Source organism: Meleagris gallopavo, chromosome 23 (genome assembly GCF_000146605.3).
Source record: "Meleagris gallopavo isolate NT-WF06-2002-E0010 breed Aviagen turkey brand Nicholas breeding stock chromosome 23, Turkey_5.1, whole genome shotgun sequence".
NCBI lineage: Eukaryota > Metazoa > Chordata > Aves > Galliformes > Phasianidae > Meleagris > Meleagris gallopavo.
The window spans coordinates 3,831,574-3,845,956 of NC_015033.2; the positions used below are offsets into that span (position 1 = coordinate 3,831,574).

The 14,383-nt window shown below is 38.0% G+C and overlaps 1 protein-coding gene across 1 annotated transcript in view; it reads left to right on the top strand.

Moving 5' to 3' along the window:
* The window catches only part of PANK4 (pantothenate kinase 4 (inactive)), a 19,899-nt gene continuing 5,516 nt past the window's right edge, over positions 1-14,383 (top strand). Inside the window, exons 1-14 of the mRNA XM_010722865.3 lie at positions 1-4; positions 256-371; positions 1,047-1,255; positions 3,113-3,296; positions 3,823-3,915; positions 5,597-5,750; positions 6,622-6,803; positions 8,305-8,386; positions 9,551-9,651; positions 10,108-10,263; positions 10,861-10,973; positions 11,485-11,572; positions 12,303-12,454; positions 13,919-13,974. Coding sequence (XP_010721167.1) covers positions 1-4; positions 256-371; positions 1,047-1,255; positions 3,113-3,296; positions 3,823-3,915; positions 5,597-5,750; positions 6,622-6,803; positions 8,305-8,386; positions 9,551-9,651; positions 10,108-10,263; positions 10,861-10,973; positions 11,485-11,572; positions 12,303-12,454; positions 13,919-13,974 — 1,690 coding nt within the window. The remainder of the gene's footprint in view (positions 5-255; positions 372-1,046; positions 1,256-3,112; positions 3,297-3,822; positions 3,916-5,596; positions 5,751-6,621; positions 6,804-8,304; positions 8,387-9,550; positions 9,652-10,107; positions 10,264-10,860; positions 10,974-11,484; positions 11,573-12,302; positions 12,455-13,918; positions 13,975-14,383) is intronic.

Sequence of the window (14,383 nt, forward strand, 5' to 3'; positions counted from 1 at the left end):
ATGAGTAAGAACTTGTGGAGATGGCTAGAGATGAACAGAAACAAGATACATCAGCTGCTGTATGTGGATTTCCTGGAGTTCTTCCCATATAGTGCATTTGCCACTAACTATGCCAGGTTTTAAGACAAGGGTTCTTTGATCACTACATTATGCACTTAGCTTAATTGTATTTGGCTTTAGAAGAAGAGAACTCAGCTAAAAACTCTTAAGTAAAGCGTACATAAATATAAGTTAGATTGTTTGCTCTAAGGTGAGGCATTAATCATAAGTTGTCATCTCTTTTACCAGGTGGCTCATTAACCAAGTTGGCTTATTATTCAACTGTGCAGCACAAAGTGGCAAGAGTGAGATCCTTTGATCATTCTGGAAAGGTAAGGGCTGCATCATTAATGAATTGTATGAGATTGACTCATAACAAAGGTAGAACCAGAACTGGAAGTAAGATACTGGGCTTTTCATAGTACAGCAGAAGTCTTCTTTGAAAGCTGTCTAGTGCTTCTTTCTATACAAAACATGATTTGCAATTTACTCAGTTAGACTCTGACTTTCTGTAATGCCTTTGTTCTGAATTTGTGACAACCACAGTATCTATTTTAAATACACATTCTAGTATGTATTGACACTTGAAGCTGTCCCTAAACGTTTGTGCTACAGTTCATAAGAGTGTGGTTCCTGTTAATGACCTTTTACCAGATTTCACAGGAAAACAGCCTTTAACATGAGTTTGGCATTACTTGTGCTTTGCAAATTCAGTACAGCTCAAGTACAAATTAATGTGTTCTATTCACTGAAATGCTGATTGTGAGGTTGCAATATATATATATAATTAAATAAAATATTATTATATATAGCCCATATGTGTGCAACCTCCGTTATGTTTCTAGCTTTCACCATGACAGTGCTTAGATTGCTACAGTTAGTGTTTGAAATAGTTATTTTATCAGTATGGTACTTCTGAAAAACATGTAAATTGTTGTTTCATACTTGTTTTTATTTCATTCATGGAAGAAAATTTACTGTATATTTTTAATTGTTTTCTTTTAAAGGACATAGAAAATGAACCTTTGTATGAAATATCAGTTCAGGAGGAGATAACAGCTCGCCTGCACTTCATCAAGTTTGAGAACAATTATATCGAAACTTGTCTAGATTTCATCAAAGACCATCTTGTCAATACAGAGACTCAAGTCATCAAAGCTACAGGTGGTGGTGCCTATAAATTTAAAGATCTTATTGAGAAGAAGTTGGGGTTGAAGTAAGTGAAACTGTTTAAAGTGAGTTCAGTATCGTTGAAGTGATACTTCACTGCCCTGCAGGGCAAACTTTCTACTTTGCCATTCTACCCTTAAAAGCCATCTGCATAGAGAAGTGGAGGCTGGAGGACAGGTGTGCATCTTGGTCAGGTCAGGCTGAACCCAGTAGAGCAGGAGTTGCAAAAGAATATTGTATCATTAACTGGCAGGGCAGAGGTCTGTAGGAGAGCCAGGGAGCTTCAGGAGAAAGGCAGTGAAGGAAGAAGTATGTTGTTATCACAGCTTTTCTTGAAAGGATTTGTTTGCAATAGATTTTTTTTTTTAATTAAATTACTCTGTATTAAGGTGATCTTTTTTTTCATTCTTCACCTCCCAACGAGCAGCATTTCAGTGGTGCTACCCTAGTTGTCAGTGGCACGCTTCAGACGTGCTGTTGAACTTTCAGTCATCATCCAACTGCACAAAACCTCCAGCTGTATATAAAGTACAATATTTGAGCTACAGCAAGCAGGAAATAAGTTTGTTACAAACAAGTTTAATTGGGAATCTTTGATCAGATACTGTGATGAGTTGTATTTATTTTAATTATGAGTCATTACTTAAAATCAAAAGATGTTATCTACAGGAAGGCTGTATTATTAAAAGCCAAGATATTGCTGGCAAGCTTTTTTTTTTATTCTGTATGTACCTAATACCTATAGCTACCTGAGTTCTGAAGTCACAGTTACAAAACCTTCTACTATTTTTCTGAGCATGCCCAGAAGGTAAATAATCGAAACAACGCAGTAATTTATTGCACAGATCCTGCCTATACTTCATGCAGAAGCAGAGCCTTGCAGGAAACTGAAGGTTCACCATTCACACATGTTTATCAAAAGCCATATGCTAAAAAAGCTGCTGTAAGTACAGATAATCGTATCATTCACTTACACCAGTATAGAACGTTAGCTGATGCTACTGGAATAAAACTTCAGAGCACCACTCACACAGCGTATTTCTCAGTTTCTAAGGTACTCTCTTCATCTCCTTTTATACTGCTTTTTTTAAATAACTTTCTTTTTCTGATGGTTAGAATGCTGCTAACGTATTGAAACAGAATTGATTGGTTCCCAAGCAACTTTTCTTTCCTGAGAAACATAAAGCATTCTGTATTAGTTGAGATGTTTAATTGTGTTTTGCTTTTGTGTTTTTAGTAAAGGTTTTTGATACTTCATTTAAGAAATTTAGCACATACCAGTAACAACGTATTAGATACAGAAGTTTGCAGAAGTAACTTTTGGCTAACTATAACATCCACCTTATCTGAGCTCAGGGATTCACTGTTGCAGATCCTGTTATTCTGGTGAAGTGTCTGTGTGTGTTCAGTGACCCCAGCAGCAGGCTGCTTGCTGTCATCGTGATCTGTCAGAAATGAGAGTGGAAATGATTAGGTAGTCGTTCTCCCTTCTTAAGAAAGCATTGGAAGAGCAATAGATTATTAGGCCGTGTTAGAAATGTAGTTTTGTTGTGTTAACTACCAGATGGGTCTCCTGGACTGCTTTATCACATGGGCACACATGTGGTTGTGTGAACACCGGAGCAGCAATGGAGACACAGACAGGAGCAGGAGTTTTTTTACTGAGGAACAATTAATGTGAGATCAAAGTGACTGTGTAACTACAGTCTCACTTTGCTCTGTGTGTTCTGGCACTGAAGTTGAATGGTGGAGCATATGCAAATCTGGGTTTCATGGTTTAAAAGATCTGGTCTTTTGCTGCATGTAAAGACTTGTGAAGTCTTAAAAACTAATGTTCTAAAGGAGTGCTTGCTTATTGATAAGGCTGTGAAATTTATAAGTTCTTTTCCCTTCCTCACTTCAGAGTAGATAAAGAAGATGTAATGACCTGTCTGATCAAAGGCTGTAACTTCCTGCTAAGGAACATCCCCCATGAAGTGTTTGCATACCAGAAGGATTCAGACACAGAGTTCCGATTTCAGACAAATCACCCAAACATTTTCCCATACTTACTGGTGAATATTGGCTCTGGGGTTTCAATAGTGAAGGTGAGTGGTTGCTAAAATCTGTTGGGTCTTTTTGTTTGTTTTGGTTTTTGTAGGATTGATGAAGATGAGCTGAAACTGTAAAATTTCAAATTTGTAGCTGTTTCTTCTTGGTAATACAAAACTTAGAATGAAAATCACTTTTTTTTTTAAACTTTCAATTTCTTACAGAGTTAGAAATGCTTTTCCATTCCTTACTGTAGTAATCTTTTCAAATCAGATTTAATTTGGTATTTAGAGAAGTTGCTACATGAACTGATAGGACAAAGGCTGTCAGATAAGAACAATTTTTTGTACATTGCTTATGGAATTAAATATCCATATTTAGGATTCTCACAATAATTAAATACAGAGGTTTTGGGGTTGGAGTGTGGAACCTGTACTTCTGGAAAACTTTTTGCCTGGTATTTCTGCAATGAAATTGTTCTGCCTGCACCAATTCCACTTCTCATGAAGTTCATGTACTCTCATAACTTAATAAACAGTAAAATAGGGCTTTCTAGATAAATGTGTTCTCTTTTGTTGACAGGTAGAATCAGAAGACAAATTTGAATGGATAGGAGGGAGCTCAATTGGAGGTGGAACCTTCTGGGGTCTTGGAGCACTGCTCACTAAAACAAAGGTATCAAAAGCTCAATTTTAAGGAGCGTGTGAATATACAAAATGCTGAGAGAAAGCTTGAAGTAGTGGAATGCCAAACTCTTTAAATAGGAGACATAATGATTCAGTGTGGTATTCGTATGGGAAATTAGAAGCCCAGTATCAGCATAGTAGAAGATATGGAAAAATGTGTATCTCTTGCAGAGCATTCTTTTATTTAAGAACTGCTGTCTTTGTACAGGAAGAAAAGAGGCAGCTTTGCAGTGCTTGGGACAATTGTAATGACCTCCATGAGGAGCATGTGGTCCTAGACTGTTAGATAAAGGCTGAATGCTTGGTTTATGTTCATACCTCTAATGCTTCTGAAGCATAAAGTGAAGCTTTACGTGCAAAAGGATACAAGTAGAATGCAGGGACAAAAGTGATTAAATGCTCTGTGGCAAAATAGTGATTATATTTGAGTCTGCAGTAGCATCCACAGAAGCAAAACAGAGTGCTTAATTATTGCAAAATGTGTGAGAGTAGGGAAGGAGAATTGTACTTCTGTTATTCTTTTTACTTTCAGGCATTCAGCACTTAAATCTGAGGTTGGTAATCTGCCAGAATAAGGCCTGATGTAGTACTGCTCTGCCTAACTCAGCTCTTAAATCATGCTGTTTTTTCCTGTCTCAGAGTTGCGTGTGACTTAAATAGGAGTCACTAAATGTCACCAGTGTAGAAAAAGCTAGAGTTACATATCCACTAGATAAGAAAATGTCAAAGGGAAGACCCATACTCAGAATATTTTGTTTGATGCATTTCAAAAAGAAATCCTAGAACATGACAGAGTCTGTCTTTCTTTTTTTTTTTTTTTTTAATTGTATTTGTAGAAGTGGGAATTTAGCATTAGCAAAATTATAATACAAGCTATTGGGATGATGCAGTTTTGTTTTGTTATTTTTTAAAGCTTAGTTTCAGGGACATTCATGCATTTCTGCATCTGTAAAGGCAGACATTGTCTGTTCATTTTTTTAATCTTATATTTTTGTATGCCTCAAGAGGACTTAACTCTACTTGCTGTGTTGCTGACTTCATTCCAAGACAAGATATGTGAAGGTTCTGTTTCATATGCATTAATCTGGAGGAGATTAAAGGTGCTAGACTGGGATAACTTTTTGGTAATTTACTTGTTGAAATATTGTAAATCCTTTCAGTGGTGTTGGATAAAGTTGTTTTTCCACCTAGTTTTAATTCTTTATTCACTGGGGTTGCATGTAGGAGAGAACTTGGCAAATTGTGCTTTACTTAATGCTGAACTAGTTCTGGATGACATCATTTTGCCAGAGAGCTTTCAGTTCTCCAGATTACTGCAGGGTAGACAACGTGATTCATCTTGCACTCAACCTTTAGTTCTCAGGAAACATGCAACAAAATATTTGCAGATGAGAGTCACAGAATGACTGAGGTCGATCTTCTGATCCAAACCCCTCTGCAGATCATTTAAGAGGATAGTTGTGCATTTCATCATTAAAGGCTCTCCACTTAAGATCAGTGATAAGAATTGGACTCTAGATAGAAGTGATGCATCTTTTACTGGCAGGGTTGTTTCCAAGCCAAAGCCCATATTTTTTTCTGTCAATAAGAATGCTTCAGAACTCTTGCTGTGTGGGCAAGGATCTCTGGCTGTCTTGAATACCTGCAGTAACTCTGCTTCTCATCCTCAGAAATTTGATGAATTGCTGCAACTTGCTTCCAAGGGACAGCACACAAACGTAGACATGCTGGTGAAAGATGTGTATGGAGGCGCCTGCCAGACCCTGGGGCTAAGTGGGAACCTGATAGCTAGCAGCTTTGGGAAATCTACTACTGCAGATAAAGGTATTAGCATAGAAATATCTACTGAAGATTTGCATACAAATAATATCCTATATTGCCTGTCAGATTGGATTTGCTACTTGTACAGACTTCCTCTGGACGTTTAAAAGGAAAGAAAAATAGTTGCCAGTTTTGTCAGCGAAAAGAAATGTTGCCATATCCCTTCTCTGATGTCATGCATGTGGGCTGAGAGGGAATGTGCACTGCTGCCTGCATTGCTCCAGTTGTTTAGAGTTCCTTGAAACTAATGAGAAGAAATGCAACCATCTGGCCCTTGGGTGTCTGATGCTTGTCATGTTCTCCAAACAAGTAGAGCTGAAAAATAACCACCTTTTCATGTCCTTTTCATGATCTCGCCTCCATATTTTGCCTACAGTATTTTATTGAATAAGTGTATTAAGTGGTACTGCCTTGCAAGCAGGTGTTTGGATTTTCAATTGGATTCTGGAAGTCTAGGCAAACAAAAAAATATCTTTCTTAAGTTTGCCCAATGTAAATTCATGCACATAGGAAATATAATTGGCTCTGTTTGTCCAGAAAAAGATGTATGGCAGAAATTTGTAGCTTTCTTTATAGTGTCATAATAAAATACTTGCAGTGCATCACGTATCTAGACGGAGAGATGATCCATGTTTCCTAAAGACATGAAGTTGAGTTAATGCCATTTGCTCTTGGCCTTTCAAGCAGGTTTCTTTCAGGCAGTATTTTATGGAGGCTTAGTGTTTTCTTTATATCTTCAGATTGGTCCTTTTCACCTGGCTGTAGGGTCTCTGCTTCAAAAAATATATATATATATGTGTGTGTGTGTGTGTGTAAAAACATTTTGAGCATTCTTCAGCTGTACTAATTTGGCTCACTGTTTCCTTCCTTTAAGAGTTTTCCAAAGAAGATATGGCAAAAAGTTTACTCCATATGATCAGCAATGACATTGGTCAGCTTGCCTGCCTCTATGCCAAGCTCCATAACTTAGATAAAATATATTTTGGAGGATTCTTTATTCGGGGTCACCCTGTCACCATGCGCACAATAACCTTCAGTATCAACTTCTTCTCAAAGGTAATGGAAACAGAATTTTTCCTAATTGCAAATTCATGTGCCTAGGTATCTTTTCTAGGTGACTGGGAAACTTTGCTAAGTGCAGTCACACATTAAGTAAGGACTGGTGTTAGGTAGGTAAGGCAGGGCCTTGTTGTGGGAGGGTAAAATAAATGTGAATTTCCTGGGAGTTCTGTCTGGCCTCTATCTCTCTCTATTTATTTATTTGTTTGGTGGTTGTTGGACAGTGTGTCTTGTAGCTGCCAAGGACTGAGCTCTTACTATTTGTTTGGATAGCTACCATTATTATTCAATTCCTCTTGCTGACTTCATCTATTTCTTTTCACCCCCAGGCTATGCAATGTTGGATTGCTCTGCTGAGATAGTTAGCAACTAGTATCAGTAATTTTTGGTTGATATATATATATATATATATATTTATTTTATTATTATTATTATTTTAAATTTATTTTTAAAAAAGAAGCAAGCTGTAATTCTTTGCAGCTTTTGAAGCTGTGGCAAACGCTAAAGATATTTCAGTGGAAAAATGGTCTAATCCCAAAGTGCACACACTGCTTGTTACAGGTAGATGAGTTCCTTCACCATCACAATGCATATTGAAGTATTACAGAATTGATGACACTTTTTTTTTTTCCTCAGTGCTTCAGGCAAGAGACTCCTATATAATGCTTGTATTTCCCCTTGTTTCAACCTTGCAGTCTTTCTGCAAGTTAGGGTAAGAACTTGGTTGAGTTTCAAGAAAACTACAGCTGTAGATTCTTGTAAGCACAGTTTTATCTATACAAAATCTCACTGTGAATTATGTATTTCCTCACTACAGCTAAGCCCAGTGTTAACTTTTCCTACATGACCTGCTGTAGACAGAGCTTATTTTCCTTCAGAGGGGACAGTGTCTCACCATAAGAAAACTAAGGGTGTTAAGTGGGGGATGATCCTGTTCTCCCTACCGTTCTTGTTAACACTTAAACTTGATTAAATTCATGGGGAAAATGCTTGTCTGTGATAATATCCAGGGTGTCTGTATGCTGTTGCATGTTCAATATGAAATAGAATAAACCATGGCTTGGGTGTGGTGGATGCACAGTGACACATTTGTGGTGATGACCTGGAAATCAGATGGTCTTACATTTTCAGCCTGTTCAAGCAAGAGGAGTTGAGTACTCATGGAATAATGCAGCAGTCTTTTCTAGTGAAGCACTAGCTTCCCTCTGCTTCTGTGGTTGTGCAGGCTTAGAATACACACCACTTCTGCATGTATTTTTTTTTCCAGCTGTCTTAGAATTGTGGAATGATGTATGTTAGCAGTTCCTCCTGAAGCTGTCTTTCAGAAACACCATTTTTTTGGTGCACCATTAAAATTACTGAATGTGTTAGAGTGTAGTGCGAATGAATATTATCATCTTCTAGTTGTTTCTATTAAATTTAAGTGTAAATCTAGTGACAAAGAAGTACATGTTAGCCATCAGGGACCATCCAATTGCAATGTTTCATATTGTGGCAGGGAGAGGTTCAGGCATTGTTCCTGAGACATGAAGGCTACCTGGGAGCCATTGGGGCATTTTTAAAAGGAGCTGAACAAGACAGTAAGTACAGCATTGCTATGTTCTGTATATGCTGTGTTCTGAAATGTCAGTGTAATGTCCAAGTTTCTCTTAAGAGGCTGCATGTAAGTTGTTGCCTAGATAAACACATTTGGCACTAATAAACACAGATGCTGGGCTTTGCTTTTATATATTTTGGCAAGGGCGTGATAATTTCTCACTGTTTTCCTGCTTGCCTCTGAGAATCCAGCAGGATTTGGCTCTTCTCTTCTCTGCATTTCTGCAGTCATACCTCTAAATCAAATCAGGGAAATTGAGTTTGAGAACTTTCTTCCTCTTAAAGAGGCCAGCTTTTGAATTCAGTTAACGCACTGAAGAAGAACAGCATCTCAAAACTGTGTTCATTTGAGAGTGACAAGCCTCATAAATGTTTATAAAGAATGAGACAATTCTTTCCAGCATTCTTTGGGTGTAGGATGCTTTGGTTGAATTCTGCCATTTGTATTTTCTTGTTTTCTCTTTTCTTGTACTACATGCCATTCGGCACATTCATGGAGTGGAACAAATCACAGGTTGTTAGTGGTACTCAGTTTTAGTAAATATCAAGTATATCTCAGAACAGTGGATGTGGAAGCCATTTGGTACCCACTCCATAGATAACAGCAAGGAACTTAGCTCCTAGCTGCTTAGGTGTGAAAGATGTTATTATGTTGGACATATGGTGTACGTCTCAACTTCCATAAACTCTCTAGAAAAGAATCTAGAAGTAACTTTAGTACTCATGTGAAGCTTACATTGTGCTCTGAGAGTTTTGCAATCTATTTTGTTAATGATGGGCATAAAAAAAACAACAACAACAACAAAAACCTCTCTAATAATAGAAGCTTTAGCCATCTATAGTGCTTAAAGAGCAGGATGCCTTCAATGATTAATGATTAGGAAAAGAAAGTAGTTAAGAAAAAAATGTTTTTTGAATTGTAATCTTGTGTCTCATTTGAAGTTCTTTAGGGTTAGATAATTCAGCAAGTAGTGAAAACATACCTATTGGGACTTAGAGGGGAAAAAATATATTTATTTTTAAAGACAAAGAGAAATGGCTTTTGCAGTGGAACAGCTTCTCTGTAGAGATGCTGACTCTAGACTCATTCATGTGAGTATTTTCAGTTTTATTTTCAGATTATGTGTCTCTCTCTTTCTCTCTTCTAGATCCAAATCAATATAGCTGGGGAGAGAATTATGCTGGGAGTTCTGGTCTTATGAGCACATCACCTGATGTCTACCCCATGCAGAGGACCCGGAGTGGAACAGTATGTGGTTGCCTTTCCTAGAACTGAGTGGTGGCACTTACTATTTTAAAACCTATTTAAAACCTAGTTGCTTCTTGCCCCTGGGACCGTGCTGCTTACCAGAAGTAGCTGACATGGTGTCTTATGTCATGTGTGATGGTTTGACAAGATATTTCTTAAAAGACTGTGGCTGCTACTTTGTCTTGCTCAGCATCACTAAAGGAGGGAGACAGCCTACTGCTGCTGCTGCCCTTTCTTTGAAGTAGCTTGGCTTTGCTATAGTTGAAATACTGTACTTCAGAATTTTGGATCTCACAGATTCAATAGAATGTCTTGTTAATGGCTGCATATACTAATGTGCACTTGTCTGCAATTCTGAGTTGTCTGAGAATGAGCTTCTGTAGGCCTTGTGCTTGTTTAATTTCTAGTGAATCAATTTCTGAGTAAGTCCTAATAAATGTTTTGTTTTTCACCTAGTTTGACATGTTTGAAATGGATAGGTTGGAGAGACCGCTGGTTAACCTGCCACTGCTGAAGGACCCATCAACCTATATTCCAGACACTGTTGACCTCACAGATGATGCCATGGCCAGAAAATACTGGCTTACTTGTTTTGAGGAGGCACTGGATGGGGTAAATATCAGAGGAGTTGTACCTACAAGTGGCCCACATACTTCATGTGGACCAACGTGTTTAATCAACAAAATACACCTGTATGTCAAACCTATTGCAAATAAGTACCTCTTCCCTGTCTCTTAGTTGAAAATATAAATCAGAAACTTCACAAGTATGTGTTGAGCTGGGGGCTGAGAAAAACACCAGGAGAACACATTGACCTGACCTTACTGTCACAAAGAAAGAAGGAACATGGAGTGTTGATTGGACTGCTTCATCTCCCTCATTCTTGTCCTTTTTTCTTGTTTGTTTTTACCCTTCTGTAAGTAGGTGGAATTGTGGCGTCACCTCTGAAAGCACAGTGTTCAAAAACCAAAAAGCAGTAATAACAATAAAAACCAACTTTAAATGTTTAGGAAGGAAAGAGATGTTTAAAGTTACTCTTTGGTGGTTGGGTTAGTGGAAAGCTGGAGTGTACTGTGTGGGAGGGACAAGTGAGTGTGCAGGAGCAGAAAAATAGAGCAGATGGAGGGATTGCTTTTCATCCTGAGCTTCAGGTCAGTTGCACAAAGGAAGAATTCAAATGGTAACTCCAGTGCCTCATTTCTCTACCAGGTGGCAAAGCGTGCTGCAGCCAGTCAGCCAGATTCTGTTGATGCACCTGAGAGAGCCGAAAAGTTCCGACAGAAGTACTGGAACAAACTCCAGACACTCAGACAGCAGCCTTTGTAAGTGTCTTTGTTTCCCTGATTTTGTAATCTGGCCGCCTCTGCTGAGCAGAGCAAATTAAAAGCCAACTATAAATTAACTGAACGCTACATAAAAGCTTTTGTTCTTAAGCAGAGCAAGCTTAAAGCTAAGTAGGCTGAAGGCAGTAACAAGCTGATGTGTCAGGTCTTCTAACAAAACGTTGGGATCCTCCATATTAGAATTTAACAGAAAAATTCTATCTATCTCAGCACAAAAATAACTAAAGGTCTTCAAGTTACTAAAAATGGTACCTGGCATCTTTACTTTGAACATTTTCTCTCTCTGTATTTAAATAATCCATTTAATACATTTACCACTTACTGGCAGTATTTAGCACGTGTGGCATGTGAAGACTTCTAACTGAGGTGTTTGTCTTACATGCTATAACTGGCTGGAATTCATCCTATTAATGGAGGAAACAGGAGAAAATTACTTTTTTTTTTTTCCTGTTTGAAGTAGTTGATCTGTTTTCCCCTCTCGTTTTTAAAGTGCATATGGCACCTTAACAGTTAGAAGTCTTTTGGATACAAGGGAACACTGTTTAAACGAGTTCAATTTTCCGGATCCTTATTCGAAGGTAAGCTGTTCTTGCTTTACAGGGCAGACAGTGTGAGATCAAGACACTGTTCTGTACTCAAATACTTTGTATAAGTAATGGCTTACATAGAAGAGATCAACAGTTTAACTGGTTAGTTGTTGCTGCTCTCAGGACAAACAGTTATTGATTGCTTTTTTCTTTTTTTTCCTTTTTATAATTCAGATAAGATAGTGCCAACAAAACATCTTCATGTAAAGATGGCACTCAGTACCTTTTTTTATAAAAAAAGAACTAGCTATGTAACATTTGAGCTCATTGGAGATAGAAGAGGGGTCAAGAGTCCTTAAGCATCTAGGATGATGAACTTATGCAAAATTAAAACAACCCACGCTTTCCCATCTTTTGCAGAACTATTAGTGGTAAGCCTTCTCACACAGGTTACCTGGTTTTGATGTTGCTACTTAAGTCTCTCTTTTCTGTGTCCATTCTCCCATTCCCCCATCTGCCCAAGACCACCATACCTCTCATGTACTAAGACAAGTAACTCTTAGACTACAGAACACATGCTAGCACTAATAAAGCTGTTTACTAGAATCCCAGGAAACTTTTTTCTTGTTGGTACTAAGCATGCTGATAACAGTAACTTGTTGGTCCATTAGAGGCCATGAGCGTAGAGGAGAATGCTTGAACGCGGTCTTGGGACTGAGACAGCCAATGATGGGTAAGAATTTTTTGTCCGTAAATGCGATGTTTCATGTCTTTCTTACAGGTAAAGCAGAAAGAAAATGGCATAGCCTTAAAATGTTTTCAAAGCGTAATCGAATCTTTGGATTCATTAGGCTGGGAGGAGAGGCAGTTTGCTCTGGTGAAAGGACTTCTTGCGGGGAATGTCTTTGACTGGGGAGCAAAAGCAGTCTCAGAGTAGGTGTTAAATATTTTAAAAGCACACTTTTAAGATATAGAATATCCAACTGTTGGTTTTTTGTTTTTGTTTTAGAAATAAGTAAATGAAATGCACCGATCTAATTGTAGTTTGTATTTAACCTTAATCGTATGTTGGTTGTTTATTTGCAAGCATTATTGTGGTGCAGCAAAGTTTGTTTCCACCCTTAAAATCTGGCAGACCTATCACTGAATGTTTGAATTAAACGACAGAGCACTTAATATTGCAGTCTGGCTGCTTTGTTTGTAGCACTGTTACTAGCTCTGCTTTTGAGTATGTGTTATGTTTAAGCTGATATTATGTTCCTACAGTAGAAAATGTGCTCTCTGTAACCCACAGTTGCCCTGATATCAAACTATATATTCAGTGGGCTGTAAGCTAGGTTGGTGGTCGCTTAAAATAACTAAATCCCAGTTGTTTTGCATCAGCATACATTTCTACTGCCATTTTGAGAGCTCTCTTTCCTTATATCCTGTCAGCAGCCATAAACTCAGAAAGGGATGTAAATGCTGTCAGTTTTGAAATATCTTTGTTTTTGTACTTCTAGACTTTACCTCTTTCTGTGGGGTTGATAACATAGAGGAGGGGAGGTGGGCACTGTTTTGCAGCGAACACTCACACTTCCTTTCCCTGTCTGCATCTTTGAGGAGTTTTCCCCTCATGAGTAAATAACAAAAAAAATGCAAGTCAGTTCAAAACAAGGTGATTCGAGGCTGCTTGGATTTGTGTTAATTCTGACCCTGTCCACAACTGCAGAAATTTGAACTGACCCCAGCCATAGCAATTAGTCTAGTTGCCACTTGTGTCAGTGTAGCTCTCCCTCTCTTCGAGGAAGAAGCTAAGAGTTAAACATCACTCTGTACTAAACTTAAGGCACTTTATCCTTTATGAGGCTTGACTGGCAAGCACTGCCCACGTGGAGTAATATTTTAACTGACAGCTTAGAATCTAGCCTCATTATGTACATCCTCATCACCAGCTCAGTTAGAAGCTACTTTGCTATACATGCAGCCAATAGAAATGGCTTTTGAAACCTGTATTTAGTTAATTACTTTTTTTTTTCCTGCCTACGCCCAAATACAACTCAAAATGTTGTAGACCAGTCCCCAGATTTAACTTTGTAAAGTGTTGTTTTATGGCTATGATATTTAGATCGTTACTATATTTATGGTCATCTGCAGATCCAGAGGTTTGTTGTTTTTTTTTCCCCATAGAATAGTGCTTGCTAATCTCTGATTTAATTATCTAATTTAATTCTCTAATTTAATGTACATACAAGCCTTTTGTTTTTAAGGGTGGATCTATTTTTCAATCATTGGACCTGTCCATACTCCCAATTATAATCACTGCAATAAAATTGCTGACCGCCTGCTATATAAGTATTCAAATTAAGTGAGCTGAAGTTGCTTAACTGTGTACCCTTTATTTCTCTTCTGATACAGTGTTCTGGAATGTGAGCCACAATTTGGATTTGAAGAAGCCAAGTCAAAACTGCAAGGTATAGGGGGGAGATTTGTAGTGTTGGTTAGATCTGGATATTGTGTTAATAAGAGAGTAAAGAAGAGTGTGATGGTATTTAATATGGCAGTTCTGCTTGTGGCAAGGACTCACTAGTACTCACCAGTTTATCTGAAATACAGTCTCAGTGGAATGTTGCTTTTTGTGTTCCAAACGAAGTGGAACCCAAAAGCCTCTCTTCTTGTATGGAAGTCCTAGCTGCTCCAGTACTCAGAATATCCTGAATAGCCCTTGTTGTTTCTTGTAATGGTTCCAATCCTGCCTTAGCAAGTGCCCCAAGGTACAGCAGCACCATCCATCTCAGAATAAGCCATTTATGAGAGCTAGCTCATATGACTATTGCTATCAGAAGAATTCTATTCCAAGGCCACTGTAGTTGAACTTCCAAT